The sequence below is a fragment of the Microtus oregoni genome, unplaced genomic scaffold (genome assembly GCF_018167655.1).
Source record: "Microtus oregoni isolate MIOR12 unplaced genomic scaffold, Mior012 000042F_ref0000377, whole genome shotgun sequence".
Taxonomy (NCBI): Eukaryota; Metazoa; Chordata; class Mammalia; order Rodentia; family Cricetidae; genus Microtus; species Microtus oregoni.
This window is the reverse complement of record NW_024543209.1, coordinates 21,908,905-21,936,005: the sequence shown is the minus strand read 5'-3', so window position 1 is coordinate 21,936,005 and position 27,101 is coordinate 21,908,905. Positions and strand designations below refer to the sequence as shown.

Sequence of the window (27,101 nt, the reverse complement as noted above, 5' to 3'; positions counted from 1 at the left end):
CGACTTAGAAAATGTAAGATACCGTGTTCAAGACGCGTCCTGAAAGAGAAGATTAAAGAATCTAAGATCCAGAGGACAGGGAAAACAGCTGGGAAGTGTGCTTTTGGGGCACTTGTAATCATGACCTCATAGGTACTATAGTTTCCAGAACTAGACCTGCACAAAGCTGGCTCTGTCAACAGTTAGCCACGATAGGGGCCCTACCCTTCCCGGCTGAACTACAGGAAGCTGGCAGATGTGGGAGAGGAAAATCATTGCGTTCAGTTGTGCCTCTCCTCTTGAGCCCAGCAAACTTCAGTGGAGAGCGCCGAATCCATGTTCCCATGAGAGCCCTCATTATATCCCTGACTTAAACTCAGTGTCAGATTTGAAGCAAGAAGGGATATTGCTGAGGGGGAGAGGAGGGAAACAAGAGAGAATAGAGAAGTGTGAGAGTAATTAGAATGTATTATATGCATGTATGAAGCTGTCAAAAAATTTAATAAAAAATTTTGAGATATAGTCCTGAAAAACCCTAGGACAGGACAAGTGCACCTAACTGGACCAAGTTTACTTCATTCACTCCTGCCAGGCCTTCTCTAAATTTCTTTATGGGATTTTTAGCCTAAGATCTTCCTTTCCCAGCATCCTATTTGGTTTTGCCCTTGCCTAAAATCTGTTGTTCCACATGCCCCTATTCCAAATGTTGGTGCCACCCTTTCATGCCAGCCTGCTTGCCTCTTGGGCCCTCCGGTGACCGATCGTACCAAGCCCTCCTATGTAGGCTCTGATCTGAAGGGATATGGCTACTAGAAACAGTTTGGGAATCACCTCTCAATCTCCCCAGTATTGGCGCGGAAACAAATTAGGAAAGCCTTTCTCCCTGCCCTCTCTAGCACCAGCATACCCTCCTTCCCAAGGCGAATTAATCACCGCCCGCCAGAAAGAAACAGGACTGCAGGAAGCGAGCAACTGATGCTTCAGAGCATGCGGGAGTAGACAAAAAAAGGGAAGTTGTGGAGTTGATGTACTCATTAAGGTGCCGCTTGGCTAGGCGAGAAAGGTATCAGTTTAGAATGGAGAGTATCTGCTTCTCCCGAAGTGGAGCCTTCCCCCAGTGGGGACAAGGGCACGGTATCCTGGACATTAGCAATGACTGTGATTTTCTCAGGCCCCTTGGCAGTTGAACAGATGGTCAGGGGTTTTTTACCACAGGACCACAGGCAAAAGAAGGGACGTAGGGGGGCAGAGAAGGAGGTGCTAGGGAAAGCATAGATAAGAGATCCATCGCTCATGTTGTAGAAGGAAATGTCTCCTGACTCATAGTCCAGGAAAACCCCAACCCGGCGAGGAGGGGCCGCTAAAGGGAGAGGGGTCCTGAGTGGGGTCAGGGCCCAGTACCCGTTTCCATATAACTCCACAGCCCAGAACCCATTCTCGGGGGTCATGGGATCAAACCCTTTCTTCACCACATTCTCTCTACACACACCAACGGCCCAGTCAGTTCTATCTCCCACCTCCACCTCCCAGTAATGTCTCCCTGAAGTGAAGATCTCTCGGCCTAACACACAGGGCCAGGAGTCAAATCTCTCTGGTCTATCAGGCAGGATCTGACGTGAATCTTCCAAGCGAACTGATTTTGAATCCTCATACAGAAAGAGGTGGGGGTGCGCTGTGTCTGGATCCAGGGTCACGTCCACTGGAGGCAATGAGAGAGAGAGAGAGAGAGAGAGAGAGAGAGAGAGAGAGAGAGAAAGAGAGAGAGAGAATCAGCAATGGTACTCGGCCGACCGGTTAACCCTCCTTCCCAAATACGTGGAGCAGACTTAGGAGCTGATGAACCAACCCTGTAGTAGGAGAGCTGCATGGCCCCTCACTTGCTGCCCTTCTCTCCAGACCCATCTCTCACCTGCAACTACGGAATGACTTAACTGACTACTTAGTGGGATAGCGTCAAAGGGGCTTTTCTGCTAGCCATCCATCTTCTGTGACGCCTCCCAGAAGGTGCTGAGGTCATTCACTGTCACCTTCCCTCTTTCTATCCTGTCACTAAAGGGAACTTTTGCGTGTTCTCGTGTTCAAGCCTCACAGGTCTTTGACTCCCCAGACAGGGCTTCAGAGGCACTGAGGAGCTCGGAATCACTGACCTTCATGCAGCGCCGTCTTTTTACACCCTGCGATTTGTAAAACAGAGAGACTGTCAGTGCTGCCTTAACAGACAGGAGGGAGAAAATAAATCTTGTGGGTCAAAAACAAGAAGACAACTTACTGAGTTCTTCCAGAAGTCTCTCTGGAAAAGAAACAAAATTATTTCAGTGACTTTTTATAACAGGCAAGGGGAAGGAGGAAGACCAGAATGAGAAACACAAAAAGAGACATTGTTTAATCCATGGTGACCCAGTGAACCGGGAACAGAAATGCTGCTGGCAAAACCAATATTTCTAAGAAATCATCTGGAAGTTCCTCCTGGTTTAGGACTAGATCTTAATCATAAGATTCTTCCTGGGAAGCAGGGTTAGAATTGGCCAGAGGGCCTGAAGCCACTAGGTACCCATTGTTTTAGAAGGCTCATAGTTTCGTCCAACTTCAGAATTCTAAGATCCATCGTTTTCCTGTTGGACGTTCTTGTTGGAACAGGCCTGAGTCCCACTTCTCTGGATGCTGTGACAAGAAGCCCTGTGAGCACTGTGACTTACCTTTAGAGCCAAATTCACTCTTCTGCTCTCTAGATCTTTCCTTGTATAGTCGCCAAGTGAAAAATATGGACCCAATGGTAAGAAATCCTAGGGCCAGTATGACGACAGCCACAGCTGCTATCCAAGGAGTCAGTCGTGGCACCAAGGGAGCTAAACAAACACAAAACAAAACAAAAACAAACTGAAGAAGGGCATTGTCTGGAAAACTGAATAATTTCAGCTTCTCTCCTGGTGTCAAAGGAGATAGAGATGGGGATGTGGGGATGCCCTTAACAGCCCCCAACCCCCACAGCAAGTATTGCTCTTTCATACTAAACTTTTCAGAGAGATTTGACTCTGGGGGAAAAAAAAACAAGCTTCGAAGAGCCATCTAGGGCCAAGATATGTGAAATAAAAATCTAATGGAGCCGGGCGGTGGTGGCGCACGCCTTTAATCCCAGCACTCGGGAGGCAGAGGCCGGCGGATCTCTGTGAGTTCGAGGCCAGCTTGGTCTATCTACAAAGGGAGTTCCAGGACAGGCTCCAAAGCCACAAGAGAAACCCTGTCTCCAAAAACCAAAAAAAAAAAAAAAAAAAAAAATCTAATGGGCCAATTGGTGTCACAAAACCCCTTGCTAACTACCACTGAGGTGCTGGAGGAAAAGGGAGAAGGGTGACCACATGCATCACAGACTAGGCTGTGTTGGCCAATAAACAGGTAACGATCCCTGCAAAACCAGAGGTAATAACCAGGGAACGACAGAAGAGGTTACTTCCTGGAGAAACTCGGCAGCCTATATGGCGCTCCAGTGTGGGATGAGGAAAGGAGAGGTACAGGGAGGGCAGAAGGGCAGAATCAAATCAGAAAAGTAATTTAATCCCTACTTATTGAAGAAGAAGGGTTCAGTCAAGAAGGCCCCAAGGAAAAGAATTTCGCTATCTCACTTGTTTATCCTAAAATTCAGCTCTGGAATGTTTACAGCATGGGGGTGGTGTATGGAGCACTAGAGGAAGAGCCTAGGACCTCGTGCACGCTAAGCCTTCTATCACCGAGACTCAGCTCAACCCTCAGCATCGTTATTCAAATGAAGGTGGTAGGGCTTCCCTCGAGTCAGCAGGCCAGAGCCCCTGGGACAGGGACGATGTAGAAAACTCTACCATGAAGTCCCTTCTGACCCGGGTCCCAGGGGATATTGTCCCGAGTCTCTGTCAACATGGCAGTCCAATATGCGTTCCGCTGACCTGGTACAGAGATCTCTACTTCCTTCTCCTGGCCCAGGAGGAGATTCTGGATGCAGCAGGACACATTCTTTACGGAACTGTCTGTGAGGATCACCGAAGCTGCCACAGTGAACAGGCCTTCCGCGTCACGATTGCTGGACTCTGCTGCGGATGGAAGGCTGTCTCCTGAGGGCGTTCTCCACTGTACTTCTGGCTCTGGGAACCACCCTGAGGAGGTGCATTTCAGCTGGATCTGACCATTCTCCTTAACTCCCAGACTGATGTGCGGATCAGAGCCCAGCGCTATGGAGAGAGAAGCTGGCTTTAATCTCCCAGTGGGTTTTCCTGGGAGCATGATAATCTTAGTTTGAGAAAGACAGAGAGGAGGCAAAAGTGGGCTGGGAATAGGTGGGATTCCTCTAGTCCTTCTGTGTGAAGACTGAAGAAACAATAAAGATAATTTCTTATCCCTTATCAGAGACGGTGCTTTATTGGAAACAGCCCTTGAACAAAACAGCAAAAGTCTATGGGTAGACATGGGGGTACTTGTCCAGCCATCATGAGAGCAAGAACAATGACTAAGAGCTGGCTTAGGAGCTCCAGAGTCAAGAAAGACTCTGTAGTTATAAGTTCCTGAAATGATTTGGGAGATGAGGCAACTGTGGTTAGAAATTTTTCATGATGGATAGAAAGGTATTCTCCTTTTTAGACAGGGTCTCATGTAGCCCAAGCTGGCCTCGAACACACCACGCTGCTGAAGATGACCTTGAACTTCTGATCCTCTTGCTTCTACCTCCCCAGTGCTGATGTTACTCCTAGGGGCCAGCACAACCATTTCATTTTTTCTTTTTTTTTTTCTTTTGGTTTTTCGAGACAGGGTTTCTCTGTAGCTTTGGAGCCTGTCCTGGAACTCCGTTTGGAGACCAGGCTGGCCTCAAACTCACAGAGATCCGACTGCCTCTGCCTCCCGAGTGCTGGGATTAAAGGCATGCACCACCACCACCTGGCCCAGCACAACCATTTCATACAGCGCCGGAGATCCCACCCAGGGTTTTGTGTATGCTAAACAAACATGCCACGCACCATACTTCTATCTCCAAAAGACTTTGGAGTTTTTTTCTTCTTTTTTTCTTGAGGTTTGTAGTCAATAATTTAACTTTCCTTTACCTAAGCTGATGACTCGGAATTTTCCTAAATGGGTTCAACCTCATCTTTCCTCACACAACTATGCCCTAACAAAAATCAACATAGGGCCAGTCTTGGGGACACACAGCTGTAATCCTAGCACTCAAGAGGTGGAGGAAGAAGGATCAGAAGTTCGAAGCCAGCCTCTGCTACATAATAAGTTTGAGACCATATCTCCAAAACAGCAGAGTGTGATGGTGCGGGATCTCAGTATTGAAGAGGCAGAAGCAACTGAATGAGTTCTAGGCTAGCCTGGTCAGCATAGCAAGTTTCAGACTAACCAGCCGCTATATAGCAAGTCTATGTCATACACACACACACACACACACACACACACACACTTCAGTAAAAAAAAAGTAGACATATAACTACTTTTTCCATCTGAAAATGGCCATCATTTAAAGGTTTAGCACTCATAAAAGATAATAATAATAATATATTTTTTCTGTTTGTTTTTTTGAGACAGGGTTTCTCTGTATAATCCTGGTTGTCTTGGAACTCATTCTGTAGAGTGAGTGTAGTTAGGCTGTCCCCGAACTCACAGAGTTCTGCCTCTGCCTCCCAAGCGCTGGTAACATCCGGCTTTGTTTTGTTTTATTTTTTGCTTGTTTTTCAAGACAGGGCTTCTCTCAACCCTGGAACTCACGCTCTCTGTAAACCAGGTTGGCCTAGAACTCGGAGATCCTCCCACTTCTGCCTCCCAAGGGCTGAGATTAAAAGCAGACATCAATGACCGGCTAAAGATAGTTTTATGTCATCAAATACCTAGGTGAGTCTGTTATTTGAAGCTGGGCTTTATGCTGCGAAGCTGCCCTGAAACTCATGAGGTTCCCAGTAGCCAAGGCTGATTTTGATTCTTCTGCCTCCATCTCGCAATTGCTGGAATTGCAGGCGGTCACTTCACCCAGTTTAAATTTAAGCACACCACACACACACACACACACACACACACACACCTCACACACACACACACACACACACACACACCTCACACACACACACACACACACACACACACACACACACCTCACACAATTATATACGCAATCAGTCTTTAAGATGCACTTCCCTAAAAGATATGACATGAGAGCTATATGTGATATTTTAGATATGGCAAAACATCGCAACGCACTTTAGGACTAGGGACAGCAAGACTCAAGTTTATAGAAGTACTTTACGCTTCCTAGCACCTAGAGCGAGTATTGTGTGCACCTGTAATCCTGTACTTGGGAGGAGGAGGCAAGAGAAGGGCAAGTACAGCATCTCCCACATGGTCTAGCGGTTAGGATTCCTGGTTTTCACCCAGGCGGCCCGGGTTCGACTCCCGGTGTGGGAATGAGCTTCTTTTAAGTAGGTTGGTTCTATAAGCCCTGCTCTCAAAGGAAGTAAATGAGTCAACTAACAATAAATTTAGAAAGGCAATATATATGTATTATACATGTTAGTCTAAGATGTAGAAGACTCTTTAAAATGCTTTTACCATTGGCAAAGTACTTTTCACTTATTAGGTAGTAAGTGGATAATAATAAATTGTATTTCCTTTTTGTGAATTCTTGTATATAGTTTACTGGTTTTACAGTAGGAGACACGGAGTGGGCGGTTTGCTTGATTCTGATCATAGCAAGCAGGGAAGTCAGAGCTCAATGTATTCTTTCCATATTATCTCGCGGTGTTGGGGGGGGGGTGTGAGTTAAAGTAAAACCTTTTGGGGGTAGATGAAGAACATTAGAAACGCACCACACTCTATAATGTGTCCTTAGGCACTAATCCACGAAGCTGCTCAGAGCATCTGAGACGCTCAGGACAGACTTATATAAACGTGAAAACACAGGCAATTTAAACCGGTTCTGGGAACTGATCCAGTGAATTATGATGTACTTTGTGAAAGAATGTAATCGCCAGAGGCGATGGTGCACACCTGTAATCCAAGCACTGTGGAAGTAGAAGCGGGAGGATTGCCAAATATTGTCTCAAAAACTAAATTAAATTAGGAGCGTTATGCATTTCTTGGAGGAAACAGTCTCTTCTAGACCGGGAAAGTGCGGAGAATTAAAATGAAGTATCCGCAGGACCGCCATCTCGCTCAGCCTCCCGCCCCCTTGGTTGAGCCCCTTCCCACTTATCTCCCACTCGGCGCCGGCCTGCCTTCTTCAACCTCAAAGTGATTTGGAGAATGAACTCGGTAGTTTCCAAAGTGAGCGTCTAGGGCGAAGTGACTCGGCGACGCAGCCCTCTGTGTACCCACCAGTCACTTTGAGATGCGCAGAGGCCTCCTCGGAGTAGTCCTTGTCTTTGAAAAAACACCGGTACTCCCCCTGGTCCGAGACCCTGACACCTCGGATCCGCAGAGTAGCGCGGCCGTCCGGGAGCCCATCGGTCACCAGCGTCACCCTTCCGCGGTACTCGGTCATCTGCTGGTCCTCCTGCTCCTGACCAGCCCGATAAAGAAGCACAGCCGGCGACCTAGTCTGTCGAAACCAGCGCAGCTCCTCCAAGTGCTCCGCGCTCCCGTTTGGGGAGAAGCTACAGGTCAGCTCGACGTCTGAACCCAGTAGGGCCAGCACTGCCTCCTGAGGTGCGATCACGTCGAAGGGAGCTGCCAGAATAAATGAGGTCAGATGGGACGATGGGATGAGATTGAGGGCCTGCAGACCAGACTGGCTTCTCGTAAAGTACTGAGCTCAAGCTGCCTACTATTCCTGTTGTTGTTTTTCTTGTTTTTCAGACTGGATCCCACAAGTTCCAAGCTGGCCTCCAGCTCACTGTGTGGCCTGGATTCTCTTGCCCTCGACTCTCAACTAGCATTGCAGGTGTGCACCACCACACCCAGCGTTCCAATTCCTTTGATTTAAAACAACAACAAAAACAAAAACCCCGGGGTCTCCCTATGTAGCCCCAGCTGGTCAGGCTAACTCTATCCAGACTAGGCAGGTTTGGATCCATAAAGGTCTGCTTTTGCCTTCTTAGTGCTGGAACTGCAGGCATGCACTACCACCAGGGTGGATTTTCTTTGAATCCACTGAATTCTCGTGGAGGTCCCCACTTGGAGCCACACTGGGTCACTGACATTTACAGGGACCTTCCATCCTTGCATCAAAGAGATGGTTAGAACACAGACATACCTGAATCCAGCGTGGGCAGCTGCAGGACCGTGAAGGTGAGCAGATAAGCCAAGAGGCAGGAGTTGGGGGAAACTGCCATCTCCAACTCTGCTGGGGCAACAGGCTGCTGATGGAGTCGTCAGGAGCTTCAGGCTGGGAGATAAATGGTCAAGAGGTAACTATTGACTCTGCAAGAACCCTGCTCGCCACCAGTTCTTTCCAACCTGAAGGGCACTATACCTCCCCCAAACGGTAATTTTTCAGCCCATGTTACAAGAGTGCCCATCCACACCCTTCTCTAAGTCCAGTCAGGCATGCACAAAATAGCAAACTGGGTCGTCCAGTCCTCAATTGTCTCCAGAAGGGAGCTCTGAGACACGGTTTCAGATAAATGAAGAAATGGTGGAATCTCTGCATTTAAAAGAAGAAGGAGGAGGAGAAGAAGCAGAAATAGAATCAAATCATATTGAGTAGAACATCTCGTTATTCATGCTTAGAAAAGATAATAAAGACAAAGCCATCGAGGTAGACACGGATAACATGAAATGAAGGAGGACGTGGTGTTTCACACCTGTAAGCTCAGCACCCTGGAGGATCTCCGTGAGTTACATAGTGAGCTACAGTCCTGCCTGTCTAGAGAGAAGAGAGGGGCAGAGCTGAGGAGCTTGAGGAGCAGAAACCCTAGCACAGAGGAGCTGGACAAAGAGAGCTGTGTTGTCCTGTGTCTCGCTGAGCTGACAGTGAAGCACCTACCCACTTCGGTGGTCAGGGAGGAAAAAGGAATGGGAGCCAGAGTAACCAAAAGAAAAGGCTGTTTGTAGCTCTAGGGCCAAAGTTAGAGCCAGCAGGAGGAAGGGGGTTGTGGGCTGTTAGGGAAGCCTGCCCCCACCCCCACCCCTGGGGTGGCCAAAAGTATTTTCTTAGGAAAAAAACAAAAACCAGTTCTCCAAGGATGTGAACTACGGATTGGTAGTCCAGTGGTTTGCTGTTCATCATCCTCTTCCAAGAGAACAGATTATGCATTGAAGAACTGGACTGAATACAAGGAATGAGGACAAAAAGACAGAAAACCTGAGTAACTAAAATGATGAGTGAGGCCATCAGCTAGTTAATTTACCCCTGTAGCTTCAATTCTTTTAGCATAGAAAAGGACAATAAGCCCAGTGTGGTGGCTCACCCATGTAAATTCAGGACTCAGGAGGCAGGAGGATCATTGCAAATTTAAGGCCAACCTAGGCTACACAGCAAGATCGAGGTTTGCAAGAGCTACATATAAAGAACTTGTTTGAACAAAACAAAAGAGAGTTGAGGTTTTGTGTGTGTGTGTGTGTGTGTGTCTTTTTATGGTTGTTGTTGAGGTAGTGGGGTTTGTTGTTGTTGTTGCTTGATTTGTTTTGTTTTTAGCAAAAGACTAACGTTAATAATACCTTGTTTGAATTATGCTGAGTAAGGAGGCATTTGGAAGAGTACTTGAAGCGAAGCAGGCAAAAGAATAGGAGCCCAGTCGGGCCAGATGGTGGCCCACGCCTTTAATTCCAACACTCGGGAGGCAGAGGCAGATGGATCTCTGTGTGTTCAAAGAGGCAGGTAGATTTCTATGAGTTCGAGGCCAGCCTGGTCTACAGGGTGCATTCCAGGACAGTCAAGGCTACATAGAGAAACCCTGATTTGAACAAACCAAAAACCAAAAGAATCGGGGGTGGTGTGGGAGAATAAAAAGGAGGAGGAAGAGGAAGAAGAAGAGGAGGAAGAGGAAGAAAAAGAATTGGAGCCCAGAAAGTAAATTGCTCTATCATCACATTTGTGAATAATTAAAGGTTGAGGCCACAATGACTCGGGACACTTTCAGGAGTTGGTGTGTGGGCGGCAGGATTCTACTGGACACCCACCTTCACTGTGGTACAACTGCCCAGCTCACAAGGACTTTGAGCTTCTCGCTGCCAAAGTCACTCATGAGATCAGCAATTCCTTGTCTTGTTTTGAATTTACATTTATTACCAAAAAAATGAGACAATGAAGAAAAACATTTTTATAAATGAAACCACCACAAACCCATCAATTAATGATAGTTGACGTATATTGTTTTGGTATTTATTTCATATTTGTGTAATCATAGAAACAATTAGTAAGTTTTCCTGAATAATTCAAAGCATTGCTTAAAAAAAAGTATGTAATTGCCAAGATTATGGGATGGTTGGTGTTTTTTCCTGTTATAAACAATGCACTTGGCATTTGGTAGCGTGTCCTTCTTACATTAGTGAAGCCTTGAGCTTGATCCTCAGCGCTGTTTAAAATCAGGCATAGTGGCTCATACCAGCAATCCCAGCTGGAGGCAGGAGGATCAAAAATTCAAAGCCATTCAAATATAGACTAAATTTAAAGCCAGGGTAAGCTACTTGAGACCTTGTTAGAAGCTGCCTTTATCATCCTTCGATAGCTCAGTTGGTAGAGCGGAGGACTGTAGAGTGATCATTTGGACATCCTTAGGTCGCTGGTTCGAATCCGGCTCGAAGGACAAGTATTTTTATGGCTCAGGACACACGATGGCAGGAGAGAGGTCAGAACAGGACCAAAAGGTCCTTCCTTGTTCATAAATTTGATAGCTCCTAATATGCTATCTGATCTAATTCTATAAATATTGCCATTTGATCAAAGGGTATTATATGTTTACTATGGAAATATGAAATTTGTTAAATTATTATTATTATCATCATCAAGTCTTTTTATGATAGCAAGGCTGGTCATTTTTAACGCATTGACAAACCACTTGATATAATCTAGGCTAGAGCTGTCCAGACCAGTTGCTGTCTGAGAATGGGGCTTCATGATGCTTCTTATTGGTCCGGGTGGACATTTTACAAATTAAAGTTAATAACTGTATTGTAATTTTGGAGTCTGGGGAGATGTCTCAGCAGTTAAGAGCTTGGCTGCTCTTGCAGAGGGCCTAGGTTCAGTTCTCAGCGCCTACATGAAAGGTCACAACCATCTGTAACTAAAGTTCCAGGGGCCTCAGGGCACCAACACACACATGATAAACATACATGCCTACACATAAATTGAAAAGAACTTTAAAGTAACTGCTTTACATTGTTGGCAAATTCTTCTCAGTTTTATTTTTTCTCTTAATCACCATGATTAAGATCAAGGCCAGCTACCCCAGCTGGCCCACTGGACTGCCAAGATCAGGTTGTTCCCAAGCACAAATCTGGTTATACTATTTTTTGCTTAAAATTTCTCTGCACGTTAAGAACGGGCAAGAGGGCTTAGAAGGTGGCAATTCCTGCATATCTGATTGTCAATCAGAAATGCCACATTCAGCTTGCTCATACCTACAGGATATGCACATTATCAAGATACCAAGTCTTTAGTTCTGAATTCTTGCCTCATCAGTTGTGGGTAATTTGTGTTTTAAAACGTTTTATGCAATACATTTAAATACGCCCTGGCTTATCAGACTGACGAATAAAAATGTCAGTGGGCTGGAAGGAAGTTTCAGCAGTTAAGAAAACAGACTGCTCCTGTAAGGACTGGTGTGGAGTGGCTCGTGAGCACCCCAAGGCTCCGACACCCTCTTTGGACTCCTGAGCATCTGCACTCATGAGCACAAACCCACACTTGGGTGGACACATATATACACAGTTAAAAATAAGTCTTTAAAAAAGTTGTTACTGCCGGGCAGAGGTGGCCCAACACCAATGTGTACTTTGTAGATGACAAAGATGTCTCAGTGTCAAAGGGTTGCAGCTTTTGAACCAAGGGACGAGGCAGCAGCCAGCTGTGTGACAGTTCTGGTTAAGCTGAGCCAAGAGGAAGGGCTGGAGTGAGCGAGGGCCTGCAAGTTCTGTGCTCTTAACTGGCTTGCCATTGGTCTTCGTGGCCAACTGCTCTTTTAGGGAGCACACACGATTAACATACACCAGATACGACAGCATGACATTTTGACAATACGATTCTGAAGTCATGCTCCTATTTACCAACCCCGTGCCTAGGGTAACATGAAGGAATTTGCATATTTGTAAGGGATGTGGAAATGAGGTGACTCGGAGATGGTCTGGAGAAGGTGGGAGGGTCACCAGAGTACTTAACAGAAGCCAATGAACCGAGGTTGGACTGAACAAGATGGACAGAGAATTCAACAAGACCTTCTCTGAGCTCTGCCCCTTGCAGCCTCTGTGTTATCTCTGACTATTGTTCACTCTGGTCTTTTCACTGTCCTGTGGCCTTACTGCACAATTGGCCAAAGCGGGGCGCCTTTTTCCTCTAGCTGACAGGCTGGGGTGGTGTGAGCAAAGCCGCACTCTGATGGTTAAGCAACACCTACACATTTGCTATTCGGCCCAGTGTGGTGGTGCACACCCACCGTTATGCCCAAGTTTCTGGTCTGCAAATGAATTCACGGAGTCAGATTTCCGATGCAAATTACATGACGTTTTTTTAAATATCCAGACTCATATTTGGATCAACACCTTTCCAGCACTGCAGCATGGTGAGTGAGGAGGAAAGTGTGGCAGGGAACCCTGGGAGGGTAGAACTTTTAAAGGGAGTTCATGTCCTGTCGTCTAGGGATTGGATAAGAAGGGCATAGGGTAAGGTAATTACTGAAACCATTGGTCAGTTTTTGAGTGTGAAAACCTAACAATGAGCCATAAATAACTGACAGGGTATCTTCAAGAACAGGATGCCTCCCAGGAACATCTGGGCCTCGTTAAATTTTATGGCCCTGCTCCTTTGCTCTCTGATGGACTATTTTCGGGGTATCTGTTCAAATTCTGCCATTGCAGCACATTTCCGGAGCTGAGATCAGCCTCCTGTTCGTTATATGCCTTAAGATGAAGCCCCTTCTTTAAAATGGAGTTTGCAAAGTCAGGTCCTCACACCACCACGTGTCACGATCCAGCAGCGTCCAGGACATTCAGGTGTGGCAGTTGGGGGGAGGGGGGGACGACAGAATTCAAGGCCAGTCTGAGCTACGCAAGACCCAGATGCTTTTAAAAAATGGCCTTCTCTCATCCTCTTACCAGTGAGGCCCCTCTGCGGCCCCTGATTAAACCTTGTGTCCGTTTGTCTTCACCAAAATCAGACCCTGAAACTAAGACTTGGATGCCTGTAATTTATTGGGAGAGGATCTCGAGAAACACAGTGAGGATGAGAAGACAAGGAAGCGCTACCAAAGGGCAAGTTCACGGGTGACTGCTGGGAGCTCCGCTTTTTGGGGGACTCTTTGTCTTGAGACAGGGTCTCACTATGTTACCCTGGCTGTCCTGAAGTTCAATATAGAGACCTGGCTGGCCTTGAGCTCACAGGGGGCCATGTGCCTCTGCCTTCTAGGTGCTAAGATTAAAGGCATGGGCCAGGATTCCCTGCTACTGGGGACTCTTAAGGGACCAGGTGGGATTAGGAACTCCCCATCTCAAAACTGAGTGGAAATCTTGCCGCCCTTGGGGACTTGTGGAGTGATGTTTGTCAGAGAGATGCCAGAAGCAAACGGGGAAACAAAGAGGTGGGACCTTGAGATTCAAGGGCCATGAGATTCAGAAGACAACTGCCTCTAAGTAAAGGAACACTGCTGTAAACTGCCGGTATTCTCAGGCCTACTCACCACTGTCAGTACCAGCTCCGGGTCTCTGCTTCTCTTAGCCACTGCCTCTCCAGACACACTCTGCCTGAAATCTCCCCTCCCTCACCGTCACCCAAAGTGAGGAATTACCCTGCCTTATTACCCTGCCTTCAGGCAACCTAGGGAAGAAGAAATGGGCCCGCTGTTGTGGTCAACTTCCAAGAGAGGGTTTGTGACCTAAAACTTGAAAAACAATTATTACCATACCGTCTCTTTCCTTTCTGTCCTTATCTCCAACATGTTGTCGGGTTTTTGTTTGTCTTTAACTCATCCTGAGGCTTAGAGACCTTGGGGGTGGGGGTTGGGAGCTCTGACTCCTCGTGCAGTGAGGTCAGTGGCCCACACACACCATACATGACAGTTCTGTGGCAGCAGTGGTGTTTAGGAAAGGCTTGTTGTTTGTAGAACAATAGGGACAAGGGCGACCCAGACTTTCCCAAGGCCCTTTCTTAGTTTCTCTGGAAAGTAAGCAAGACTGAAATTCAGTTACCAGGTGAGTTAAGTTTGTGGAAAGCAGCTGAGCGTGTTAAAGGTTTGCGTTTCTGGGAATGGCATTAGACTCACAACGAAACAACTGTTCCCTCCTAGAGTATCTGATTCTCAGTGTGTCATGAATGAACATGCTCTATGTCTCAGTTTTTGTTCTGAGAAACCTGGGGGAAGTTCCTTTTGGCTTCAGATGTCAAGAGTTTTCCGTATCTGACAACTCTCAGTGGGGAGCCAAGTTTGGGGTGGGTGCTGTAGGTGCTTGGAGACTGGTAGTAGGGTCCTGACCGCCTGTGGCTTTGTGAAGCCTGCTGGCCAGGGTCCACCAGCTTCCCAACTAGGGTTTGTCTGTGGCTGTGGGGATTGGATGGGAAACACAGCTCCCCAGTGCCACCTACAGCAGCCTGAGGAAGTTTTTCTTTTTCAGATACTCAAGTGAAGATGGATTCTTGACTTCAGGACAGAAAGGAACTTCAGGATGAACCAAGAAGCAGAATGGAGTTTTTTAGGAACGGATTTGAATACAGATTACATTTTTTTGACTATTACATTTGTTTATTTTGATTGATGGATGGACGAACTGATTGGTGGGGGACAACGAGTGTAGGAGCACGGGCGTGTAGAGGTTAGAGGACAACTTCCAGGAATCAGCTCTCTCCTTCATGTGTGTCTCAGGGACTGAACTCTAAATGTCAGCCTTGATGATGAGTGCCTTTACCTGCTGAGCCTTCAGTGTGACTTATGCATGGGACATTCTAGAGAGAGAGGCATCCAGGGAAAGGAAAAGACACACTCAAGTGTGAGTGTGGGGTCTGAAAGGTTACTTGTGTGTAACCAGGAGCCGCATATATGTTTTTCAACATATAAAGAAGACGAAGAGAGGGATTTGTCTGTAATTCATCATCACCTAGAGTCAACCTGTAACTGTTTACTAGTTTCATCTACTTTTTAAAAATTGAATAGCATTAACTAGGGCACATATGATCAAATATATAAATATACAAACATGAATCACACGAGTATACATATTGATAAAAACTACTGTGTCCTTGTCCAATAGAAGACAATGTAGCAATTCTTTAGTAGTATCTAATAATATTCTGTTCTTTTTAAAATTTCTCTAAAATATCCATCTCTCTCCTCTCTCCCTCCCTCCCTCCCTCCCTCTCTCCCTCCCTCCTTTCTCTCTCTCTCTCTCTCTCTCTCTCTCTCTGTCTCTCTTTCTTTCTATCTTCCTCTGAGATCATGTTTCACTCAGTAATCCTAACTTGGCTGAAACTGCTTGTATTGACCATGCGGTCATCAAACGTGTAATGATGCTCCTGTCTCCATCTCCTGAGTGCTGGGATTACAGTTATGCTAGCTAGTTGGTTCATTGTTTGACTATAATGGCAACTTCAACGTTCTTTTTTTTGGGGGGGGGGGGGTTAGGGAAGTTTCCCAGAATTCTGTTTTGTTGTTTTGATCTGATACAGACTTTTCTCTTTAATCCCAGCACTGGAGAGGCAGAAGCAGGTGGATCTCTAAGTTTGAAGTGAGCCTAGTCCTCAGAAGTAAGTTCCAGGACAACTAGGAATACACAGAGAAACCCTGTGTCGAAAAACAACAAAAATAAACAAACAAAAAGAGTTTTCTGAAAATCAAACTCAATTAAATTGTATGTTCGAATATCTCACCTTAGGGATTAGGCTCCGTTTTCTCTTGAGGCAGCTTTTATTTTTTTTACTGTCTTTAAACTGAAAAATCTGTATCTCTTTGTTTTGGGTGATTAGATTCAGTTTAATGCTTTTGGTCTTTTCTGTGTTAACCAGTAGTAAATAACTGTGTCAGAAGGCGGTTGTCAGGTGGCCTAATATGGTCGAAAATACGATGTAAAAAGAATACCAACCAACCACGAAGGGATTCGAACCCTCAATCTTCTGATCCGAAGTCAGACGCCTTATCCATTAGGCCACGTGGTCCCACATGGAGGGGCTCTTGCTCATTTGTTATTCGAAAAAAACTGTTCTCTTCATGACTCGTGATTGTTAGTGATGTTATTATTACAAATTTATTGGTGAAATAAGTTTAAATTTACTATCATGGAGTTTCAACCAGAAATCCTTGAAGATAGAAATTTGGTGATTCAGGTCTCCTAAAGGTAGAAAAGATAGGATGAGAAAAAATAAGAGGGCCTGATACAGAGAAGACAGTTGTAAGTGTATCTGATGTAACATCAGTTCTAAAAAACAAAGTCTTTGATCCTATGAAAATAATGTGGAAATCCTTGTTATCCTGCAATCTGATGGTTAGAGACTGTTGCTCCTTCTGTGGTGGCTGAAAGGCAACATTGGGTCAACAGTGCTTGCTTCTGACAGCACTGCAGCCTTTCCAAGTCCGAGAAAGCTCATTAGGACACAGGATGTTAAGGGGAGGGAAAACAACAGGATATACTAACGGAGGTGAAAGACTTCATCCTGCAGGGAAGCTTGTTAAATTTGGGAAATAACTCGATAGCTGTAGGAAGTCCCTGAAACTGACCAGATACACTGGCCCCCACACCCCAACTAAGCATAGTGTACTGTATGGATTGCTGACCTTCTCAGATAAGCTGAACTCCCTTAGAAGTCGAGACCAGCTGTCTGGCTGGAAGAAGCAGAAATCAGGCAAGCTGCCTTCAAGAGGCTTGGAACAACTGTGTTGCCTGGACAGACTACTCTCCAGTCTGCTGAGATGTCTACAGGTTTCCAGCTTTTATGAGCTGTCACTAATGCTAATGTTGGTGAGTTGTCTTTGGGTCATTTCTGCGCCTATAAGTAACACTTCACTTTATTGCTATATGTAGTCTTATAGCAATATGTTTATTGTTATAAGTCACTAATGTCTTAGTTACTACTGACGTGATGAAACACCATGATAAAAGCAACTTGGAAAGGAAAGGGTTTATTTGGCTTATGCTTCCACATTACAGTTCATCACCAAAGGAAGTCAGGACAGGAACTTAAGCAGGGCTGGAACCTGAAGGCAGGAGCTGGTGCAGAGGCCATGACAGGTGCTGCTTGCTGGCTTCCACCTCATGGCTTGTTCAGCCTGCTTTCATATGAAACCCAGGAGCACCAGCCCATGTCTTCCGGCATCAATCACTAATTAAGAAAATGCCTTACAGGCTTGCCTACAGCCTGATCTTCTGAAGGCATTCTCTCAATTGAGGTTCCATCCTCTCAGATGATTCTAGCTTGTGTCAAGTTGACATAAAACTATTCAGCACAAACCCTAATAAAACTCATTGGTTCACCGATTTGGACTTTAATGGTATCTGTACTTTGTTCTCTCCCTGGTTCTCTATCTGGAGTGAACAGAGGTCTGCTCCTGTCTTCCCAGAAAGAGTGCCACACAAGACCACTTCAGACAGATCCTCAGCCAAGCCTCCCAACAATGCAGTGCTCACGATGATAGTTCTATGGTTTAGAACCTGTGCACAGGATTTCTGTGTATAACGTTCTCTATCACTTTCTCCTTATGCAAGCAAACTGCCTAGGACATCTGGTTTCCCTCCAAGAATTTAATCACTTAGGAGTGGGAAGTGGTGGTGTGACCCATCTCAAAAAAGAAAAAAAAAAAAGAAAGAAAAAGAAAAGACAGGGAAGCTGTCTTTTTACAATAAATAATAGGGTTGCCTAAACAACACCTGAAAAATCACACCACCAAAGGACATGCTAATGAGGAAGGAAGAAGCCGGAAATCTCATAAGTTCCACTCCTAGATAAAGACTACAGGCAACTAACAACTGCTGAGAGATCTCATTATCCTCCTGCCTCTGCCTCTTTCAGCAAATCTCACAAGCGTGTGCCACCACAACTGGCACAAACAAGTAAATTTAAACAATGAATAGCAGGGGAAGCTGAGCTCAGTTGATGTGAGTGCTTGTATAACACACATGAAACCCTGGGTTAGATTTCCAGCACCACATATACTAGGCATGAAGAACATCTGTAATCTAGCATTTGGGAGCTGGAAGCAGGAAGATCAGAAGTACAAGGCCATGCTTGGCTATAGCCTGGCCTACCTGAGACACAGTATTAAAAAAAAGAAAAACAAAACAAAACAAAATAGCAGGGTTCTAGAGTGTACATCGGAGGAGAAGCACTTGCCTACCATGCACAAGGCATTACATTCAGACCTAGAAGTGAGGAAAAAAGAGAGAAAAAGAGCTGATTTCTATTCTGTGAAAAAAGGTAAATGAAGATCCCAAGGACAGAAGGAGAAACAAAGGAACAGGACATACCTGAAAACGCAGTTTTAGACAAATCGACCACCCTATTTCTCTTCAAACAGAACGACACTAAACTAGGTGAGGAAAACCTGTCGGCCTTAAACCCCAGCGCTCAAGAAGAGAATGGATTTTTATGCTCATGTACGTGCATGGCGGTTAAGAACTTTAAAGAAGTTAAAAGTAAGTCATCGTTGGCACAAGCTCGTAAATGTTCCTCTTAGGGCACACCATGCACGCATAATTGCTATGGGGCCTCCCTCTCCCACGCCCTATCTTCATCACACAATTCAGAGGCCCTGCCAGCTCCTGCCACAACAGCAGGCAGGCCTCATTCAGCTCCTCTACGGTGACCTGACCGGTCTGTCCTTAGTTAAAATGCTTGCTTCCACCTTCACAACACTGACTTTGCAGTACCTTTGGCACCCAGGCGGCCATGATGCTCCCCAATGATTCGCCCTTGAGAGCTTTAAAGGGCAGTTTCATTCATGGGTCTGTTAAATAAGACAACTTCAAAAGTGAGGCTCAGTTATTCGCCACCCCTTGGCTGGTTAATGAACAGATCAGTGAAGACTCTCAACAGGGTCACAGGCTCTGACAGAGGCTTTACGTAAGCATGTAAAGAAATGAATAAATATCCTGACCTCAAGGCAACTTAGGGTCTTCTTCCACTGATAGATAAAAACCTACAAGAAACAAAAACAAAAACAAAAACAAACCTACAAGAAGACCTCTACGGACTCTGTGAACCTTCCACAAGACGTTATAAAAAGTCAGAAGGCAAAGAGCTCACTACCACCTAATTTCTTTCACTGATTTACGGAGATAAAATTCTGATCAGGCCTTTGAGCGTTTCTACGTAAAAAGCAGGCCTTGCCTTTTCCTAGAGCTAACAGGCTTTCAATGGGAAAACAAACTCAAAGCTACCAAGCTATTATTTCTGACCTAAAAACTGCCTCTCTTCTGCACATTTAAAGGGATGGTAATGAAAAAGATTTGCCTTCTCAATGACTACTCTTGTTATTCTTTCGGTCCCATCCCTGGCCATGCCCACTCCTTTTAACCTCTGACCTTGCCCGCCATTGCTCCCTCTTCCTGTTTCCTCCCCCAGTGTACACACGGGGCTCTGCCTCTCTCCTCCTCTCTCTCCCTTCTTCTCTTTCTCTCCTCTCTCTCTCTCTCTCTCTCTCTCTCTCTCTCTCTCTCTCTCTCCCTCCCCCTTTTAATAAACATTTATGGCTATTTTCTGTGTTTATATGTCTGACCCGCCGCGTGCGTGCCCTCCCGCTGGTGAGAAGCTGTAGCTGCTTGCTCGGGTGCCGGACCCTAGAGCCGGTGCCCAGCACTGCTGGGACCCGCCGGAGTTTGCTGCGGGGCGGGGGGACCCCAGGGATATTTTTTAAGAATAAGAACTCTGAATAATCAAGCACCTGATATTAAGGAAAAACAGCAAATAAAAAAAATAAACTTTAATAGATGTAAAGATACAAAGAGTTTTAGTGATGAGGGTCTGTGCTGAAAGGTTAAAAGGGTTGGAAATTTCCAGATGGAAAGAAAAGGGAGAAAGTCCATGCAAGTTGTGAAGGTCTAGGTAAATGATTGAAGGCATGTGAATGATAAGACTTGGAGATAACATATATGTAACGGTAAGTTTCCAAGTTCAAAGTTTAACACATGGACATCACGCCTCTACTCACATCAGTGGACTTCTCTTAAATCATTAATCTATTCTCGGTAACAGTTTAAGTACTAGCTACCAAAGCTTCACAAAAACAAAACTACCATAGACACAGTCTCAAAAAAAAAAAAAGATCTCCTTTGGGCACTTAAAATTTGATAATGTGGAACTGGAGAGGTGGTTCAGTGGTCAAGAGCACTGGCATCTCTTCCAAAGGAGCCTAGTTGAGCAGGTTCAGTTCCCAGCACCCACATGATGACAGCTCACAACTCTCTCACTCCAGTACAGATATTCTCACACATGCAGGCAAAACACCAATGTACATAAGAGTTCATAGAATAAAATATGTGTATGTTAACTTTCCAGGATTTATTTTTGGTACTGCTCAAATGTATGAATCTGTTCAAAGTGTGTGCTCAAACTAGTTACCTGCTTTCTCTATTATGAGGATGAAAAGCAGATGAGAACAAACAATGGTCCTGCTTATGCTTCTAAAACTTTTCATCTCTTTCAAGGGTGGTAAGTAGCTCAAGTCTTAGATCCCTGTACTGGACAGGCAGAGGCAGGAGGATCTCTGAGGCCAAGCGCAGCCTGGTTTACACAGAAAGCTTCAAGTCAGCCAGGGCTCCAGAGAGATCCTGTTTCAAAACAAACAAACAAACAAACAAGGTTTATATTTCTCGTAGCATTTCCTAAATTTCAAAAGACAAGCCATAATTGAGCAAGCAAATGTATTACTTAAAAAAATCAAACGCACAGCCTGGTGTTGTGGCCCAGGTCTTTAATCTCAGCAATAGCACTAGGGGGCAGAGGCAGGGCCTGGTCTACAAAGAGAGTCCCAGGACAGGCTCCAAAGCTACAGAGAAACCTTGTTTCAGGGGAGAAAAAAAAAAGAAAGAAAAAGAAAAAGAAAGGAAGGAGAGGGAGGGAGGGGGAGAGAGGGAGGAGAGAGGGAGGGGGGAGGGAGGAAGGGAGAGAGAGAGAGAGAGAGAAAGAAAGAAAGAAAGAAAGAAAGAAAGAAAGAAAGAAAGAAAAGACGGTACAGCTGTCTGCACCGGGTTGTCTTGCTGGACGGAGCTCCTCCGGGCCGCACAGCGCGTTCTCCTCGGCTCGCCAGGCCGGTCGCTCATCACCGCAGCTCAGCTGTCATTTCCTCACTCACCTCTTGACCCCCCCCCCCCCCCCCCATTTATAATGCTTAGCTCCGACACGGAGGAGGACGTCAGGGTCAACATTCCCCTTTTGTTCAGAATTAGTCACCCAACAGCCCCCGACCCCTGCGCTTCTTGAGCCGGCGCGGCGGGAGCTCTGAATCTGCGGTGCCATTGGCTAAACCTCTATGAAAGACTGCCTCTGATTGGTTGTAGCTCAGTGGCGTTTCATTATAGGAAGAAGCCCTTAGGTGCCTCTCTCAGGCCAAACTTAAAGTTGATTTGGGAGAAAGGAAACTGCCAACCCGTGTCTGTGACACTCTGAGAAAAACTAACAGAATATTATTTTGTTAAAATAGTTATTTGACTGAAGGGTGTTTTGACTAAAAGGTGTCCCAAGCGCAGCTGTCATTCCCTCACTGGTCTCCTGCCACCCATTTATAATTTACATCTCGAACAAGGAGGCTATCAGGCCATCAACCGTCTCCCACGCTTAAGAACTTTGGCAGTGTCTGTTCCCGCTGCCTTCTTCACGCGGAAGGCGAGTCGGCGCTGCTGAAGCTCTGAATCAGCGGTTCCATTGGTTGAACCGCTTTGAAAGACTGCCTCTGAATGGCTTTAGCTTGCTGTGGTTGGCTGAGACTCTGCCCAGTTTCTCTTTGAAATTAGATTGTGATACTTTACAAGGGAGAAGCCAACAGAGGGTTTTAGCAGGCCCAATGTAAGTTGATTTGGAAGAAAGGAAGCTGCCAACACACGTCTAAGAGCACTCCTCTGAGAAAGAGTAATGCAATCTTCTTTGATCAAAGTATTTGATTAACTAAAAGATGTTTTTCTATTCTTCTTCTTTTTCTTCTTCTTCTTCTTCTTCTTCTTCTTCTTCTTCTTCTTCTCCTCCTCCTCCTCCTCCTCCTCCTCCTTCTCCTCCTCCTCCTCCTTCTCCTCCTCCTCCTCCTCCTTCTTATTTTGGGCTTGGTAATTTCCCACCTGCCTGAGGGGAATTCCACTGTGCAGCAGCTAGGTATATAAAGTTTTTCCTAAACTCGAATAAACGGCGCTCCACATTATCTCCTCATGAATGATCCAGGTCTCTTGTGTGTTCTTTTAATCTCCAGGTCCTTGCCCTGCTCACAAACGGTACAGTAGCGCTAACTGTACTGTAGAGAGTAACGCAGGCGTTACACCCAGAGAGTTAAGTTTTACTCCCTCCGATAAAAAAAAAAAAAATCAATTGAGTGATTATTCACCGACTCCTCTTCAGTTCCTGAGCTGCTGAAAGCTGGTCTCATAGCAGCACATTTGTCATATTGTGACTGTATGCAAGAAACTGCCCACATGACCTCTCCAGGGTGAGGGTCAAGGGAGGATTCTTATTATAGATACAAGAGGGAGAACAACCAGAGGCATCTGGAAGAGTCCAGAAAGAAGAAAGAAAGTAGACTGAACACGGCCCACACACTATCTGTGAGAGAGGGGAGACTAGCTGGCGATGTAGAATAGAGAAAATGCAGTGAGAACAGCAAGGTAATCAGGAAGGTGACTGGCTTCGGGTAGGGAAGGGCCAGGAAATTGCTGTGGGAGCTTTGAAATGTGTAACAAACACTGTGATATTGAGGGAGCTTGGCAACCGGCATGTGCCTGTGATTGCAGGGACAAGTCAACGGAGAGCCATTCTGTCCCTTCAGACAGATGGGAGCCAGTTTCACCAGTTCCTGAAAGAATCCTGGCCTTTATCTCGCCATCAATAGCCTTGTGTAGTTCAGGTTGAGCTCATTTCTGGATGTTTGGACTGCACTTTGGAGTTTGGGGAATTGGGGTTTCCTTTGGACCTGACAGGGACCAAATAACTCACTAAATTCCCTCTCAATCCCAGTTACCTCCAGTCTCTAGGCATGGCAGCCTCTTTGTCTTCGCACACCTACGCACGAATCCCTCATTCTTTCTACTTGGAACGTTATTCCTCTAGGTATTCCTGTAGCTTGCTCTCCAAGTTTAATACACTGACCTTTTATACAAATGCTGGGGGCTTGACCTACGTGATGAAAAATGGTAGTGAAGTTACAGTTGTCCATGGTTGGGTGCGGGTAGAGAGGGGAGAGGGCTTTGCTTCAGGAAATACTAGGAAATGAAGAAAGAGCTCTCTCTCTTAGGTTCTCAGATGTTACCCTATTGTAGCACAAGATGGTTCCCAAGTACTGTCTCATGAGATTCTCATGATAATCTACAACAGGATAGGTGAGAAAATCACAGACCAACCACACATATAATGTTAAACTGAGTTCTTTATTATTGGAAGGCTAACACCTCAGAAAGTTCTTGATGCTGAAGTTCAGGGGTAGTATTGTTAAAGTAAAAAACAAAACAAAAACCCCACATTCATGCAATGTTAGGTGAGAGCAGAGTAACCATGCAACATTTCTATGGCAGAACACAGTAGTGATTTCAGACAACATGACAATTTCATTTATACCATTTCCAGTTATTTTAGTTTCTGTTTAGTTTGTTTGAACATTAATTATTTTGGTTACTGCACCTGGATCATGGTCAGGGTCATGGAAACTGAGCAACCAATGTTGGGAGTGTTGAGAACTGAAGACCCCATCCCTTGCTGTACTTTTCAATGCCCTGTTAACCTGTCCAACATAACCTAAAGGAGAATTTAGATTACCCTGTTTGAGACTAGAATGTTCATTTCTCAGGTGCTGCCTCAATGAACCATTGGTCAACTTTTACCTCACTTTCTGTGTCCTTGCCCTGTGGCCTTCCCTGAAATCGTTCTCTGTTCTTTCTCTCCTCTCCAGGCCAAGAAACTCTTTCCTGCCACAATCTTACTGAACTCACTTATCACTGTGTTCTCAGATGATGTTCCTAACCTCCTGAAATACACTTGGTTTAAAGTTCATCACAAAGTCCTCCACAATCTGTCAATCAGGTGTGAGATTAAAGAAACCACTATCTCCCCAAATTGCTTTTGAGAACAGTGATCACAGCCACAGAGCCGAAACTGGTGCACCAGAGGTCGTCCTTTAACCCCAGCCTCAGTGGAGAGCTAAGAACCCCCCACCTCCTGGCTATAGCACCAGCAGGGCTCTTCCACATGGGGCTTCTTAGAGCAGCACCAATCTCCTTTCTCCTGGATGCAAATCCTCCTCTCACCTGAGGTCCCACCTCTCCAGCTTCTCTCAGACATCCCTGTTTAAGTGGTCCCTGCAGTCAGTAGTGATTCATGAAGACTGTGGTGCTTGGTGTTACAGACGCTGGGGTAGACAGTGGTGCCAGAAGATTGAGCCTATTTCTTCCTGGGTGTGAAAAGTTGTACATCAATCTTTGAACTCTGGGAAAAAAAATCATTACTAAGGAAGAACAGCTGCCTGGTTCACTCGGAATACTTGGTTTGCTTTTGCCAAAGTGTTCCCACGTTCTATTCTCCACTATAGCTCTAACCACATGGGCCACTTCTTCATGAAGTCCCTTCTTGCTTTGATTCTCCTCTGCCTGCTGTTCAAACTGCTTCCCCCAAACTCTCCCAGGGCCCATTCTTTCTTGGTCCCCATGCTATACAAAAACACATTTTCCTCCCAGGAGGCCTTTCCCAAACTGCCAAACCTCAGACTGCCAGCACCCACATCCCCCTGCCTCGGCCTCCTAAAGTACCTCCCCCTCTGTTGCCTACTCCTTTTTGTTCTTTCCCAATAAATTCCCATCTTCTTCAGCTGTGTTCCGGTGCATGAACAGTTGGCCCATGACAGACGCTAAATGCAGTGAGGCTGAATTAGGTGTGGATGAAAGAAAGGCAGGGCAGGGTGGGCAGGGCCTATGTATTGTACAGTTTAATATTCTCTTAGGCACGGAACTGGCTTGCCTAGTTTCAACCAACGATCAAAACTTTCTTGTTTTAGGTTTCAGAGATCCCTTAGAGGTGAGGGTGATTTATTAAGAAACCTTGAATGTGTTTATAGGCTCAGGACATTGCTGTAAACTGGAGACCAATCATCTTAGTGTTTCTACCGCTGTGTTCAATTACCATGACCAAGAGCACCTTGGGGAGGAATGGGCTTATTTCACCTGACAGGTACAGATCACAGAAAGTCCTGAAGGGAAAGTCAGGTCAGGCCCTGAAGCAGAGACCATGAAGGAGTGCTGCTTACTGCCTTGATCCTTAGCCTGCCTGACAATACATCCGTGGATCACCAGCCCACAGTGGACTGTGCCCTTCTACACCAATCGCTACCTAAGAAATGACGCGCAGGCTTCTTCCACAGAGGACTCTTGTGCAGGGCATTTTCTCAGTGGAGGCTCTCTCTTCTCAAATGACTCTAGCTCCTGTCATGTTGACCGAAACTTATCCAAAACACTAATGTGTCTGCTGTGAAAACTCAAAACAATGGAAGTTTTAAACCTTAGTTTAGGAATGGGGACATCCATAGCTCGAGGGGTCTCTAAGGTTAATATTTATCTCTTACTAAGGAAGGCATTGTGACTCTCTAGAGTACATTGTACTCCCCTAGATCCTGTATGCCCTTTGATATCCCAACAAATTAAATCGAAACACAATGTTATTGCCAGTTGGCTGTGTGCCATGAGGAAGAAGAGAGAGACAACACTTATGGGTTCCAAAGACTTTAATAAATCACCATTTAAGCGGGCCAGTGGTCAATCAGGGCTGCAGGACAAGGACTCAGGAGCCTTGCTTTTTCTGGCAGCCCTGAGCAGGGGAAGAAGCAGGATTTAAAAGCACAAATATTTAGAAGCACAAGCATTTGTTGCAAAGTTACAGTTACAATTTTCACCAATCAGAAGTCAAAGACGAAGGGCTTTCCTTGTGAACTCCATCACTGTCAACTGGCATAGAATCGAAGCCTTTCAGCGCAACTGATCAGATTCAAGCCTTCAGCATTTCCTTTCACATTGTCTTTTACTTTCAGTCCTTCGTTTGCCATCAGGATCTTCTCCTAGAATTTAATCATTGAGGGGTGGGAACTGGTGGTGTGACCTCCCGTGTTTTATGGTTTAAGGAGCTGGACTCCTCTTCTAGCTCCGGTATTTAGTATCTTTGCTTTTCCATTCTACTTTGGAAAGCTGAAATAACAGGCTCAAGAGAAGTACATTCTCTCTAATGAGGCAGTTATAATACCCACCCTTAAAAGTGGATCCACCCTCCATAAGTCACCTCATTTTCTGTGACTTACCTATTGTTTGTCCGCTGCCCATTTCTTTATCTTTTCTCTTATCTTCTTTTCCCAAACAATTACTCCTATTACGGCCCCCACGATGATGTATGGCAGCATCAGTCCTATTGGGGAGGATTGAGGAAGATGGTGCTGTAACAACCCAAAAGAAGACTGTTTCCTAGCATCTTTAGAGAGGTCAGTAGCTCCTGCAGCACCAATTCTAATTGATCTTAATAATAAAAGCCCAGTGTCAGATATTATTATTTTAATAATAAAAGCCTACTAGTTCTTACCTGTATGAAATCTTCAGACCTTCTGGGATATCCTGTCTCTACAACTCCTCAGACCGAATGCCTTCTCAAAATATGTCAGACTGCCCTGAGTTCCTGTCTCCTCCCACCTCATATTCCTCTCTCCACCCAGTCATATCACTCCTGTCTCCACCTCTCTAGTGCTGACATTAAAGTCCTGTGATCCCAAGTGCTGGGATCACCTCTGTGTGAGCTCTGTTTCTCTTTCAGACAATCTCATGTAGCCCAGGGTGGCCTTGAACTCACATTGATCCTTCTTCTGTCTCCTGGGTACTGG

The 27,101-nt window shown here is 45.6% G+C and overlaps 1 protein-coding gene, 1 long non-coding RNA gene and 3 other non-coding genes across 5 annotated transcripts; 2 read left to right on the top strand and 3 right to left on the bottom strand.

Annotated features, from left to right (window-relative positions):
* Window positions 1-85: 85 nt before the first annotated feature.
* On the bottom strand, window positions 86-8,379 carry Btn1a1 (butyrophilin subfamily 1 member A1). The gene is made up of 7 exons (XM_041632907.1): window positions 8,183-8,379; window positions 7,306-7,656; window positions 3,897-4,178; window positions 2,676-2,825; window positions 2,249-2,269; window positions 2,127-2,153; window positions 86-1,678 (listed from the first exon to the last, which is right to left on the bottom strand). Exons 1-7 carry the CDS (start codon window positions 8,259-8,261, stop codon window positions 1,014-1,016), a joined length of 1,575 nt encoding a protein of 524 aa, XP_041488841.1. The 5' UTR covers window positions 8,262-8,379; the 3' UTR covers window positions 86-1,013.
* On the top strand, window positions 6,325-6,396 carry Trnae-uuc. Its single transcript has one exon. It is a non-coding gene; the product is annotated as a tRNA-Glu (tRNA).
* Window positions 8,380-10,588: 2,209 nt separating the features above from the next.
* Trnay-gua lies at window positions 10,589-10,676 on the top strand. Its single transcript is given in 2 exon segments — window positions 10,589-10,625; window positions 10,641-10,676. It is a non-coding gene; the product is annotated as a tRNA-Tyr (tRNA).
* Window positions 10,677-16,152: 5,476 nt separating this feature from the next.
* Window positions 16,153-16,225, bottom strand: Trnar-ucg. Its single transcript has one exon. It is a non-coding gene; the product is annotated as a tRNA-Arg (tRNA).
* A 9,727-nt stretch (window positions 16,226-25,952) lies between these two features.
* LOC121434168 lies at window positions 25,953-26,892 on the bottom strand. The gene is made up of 3 exons (XR_005972391.1): window positions 26,807-26,892; window positions 26,532-26,635; window positions 25,953-26,294 (listed from the first exon to the last, which is right to left on the bottom strand). It is a non-coding gene; the product is annotated as an uncharacterized LOC121434168 (long non-coding RNA).
* Between the last annotated feature and the right edge of the window lie 209 nt (window positions 26,893-27,101).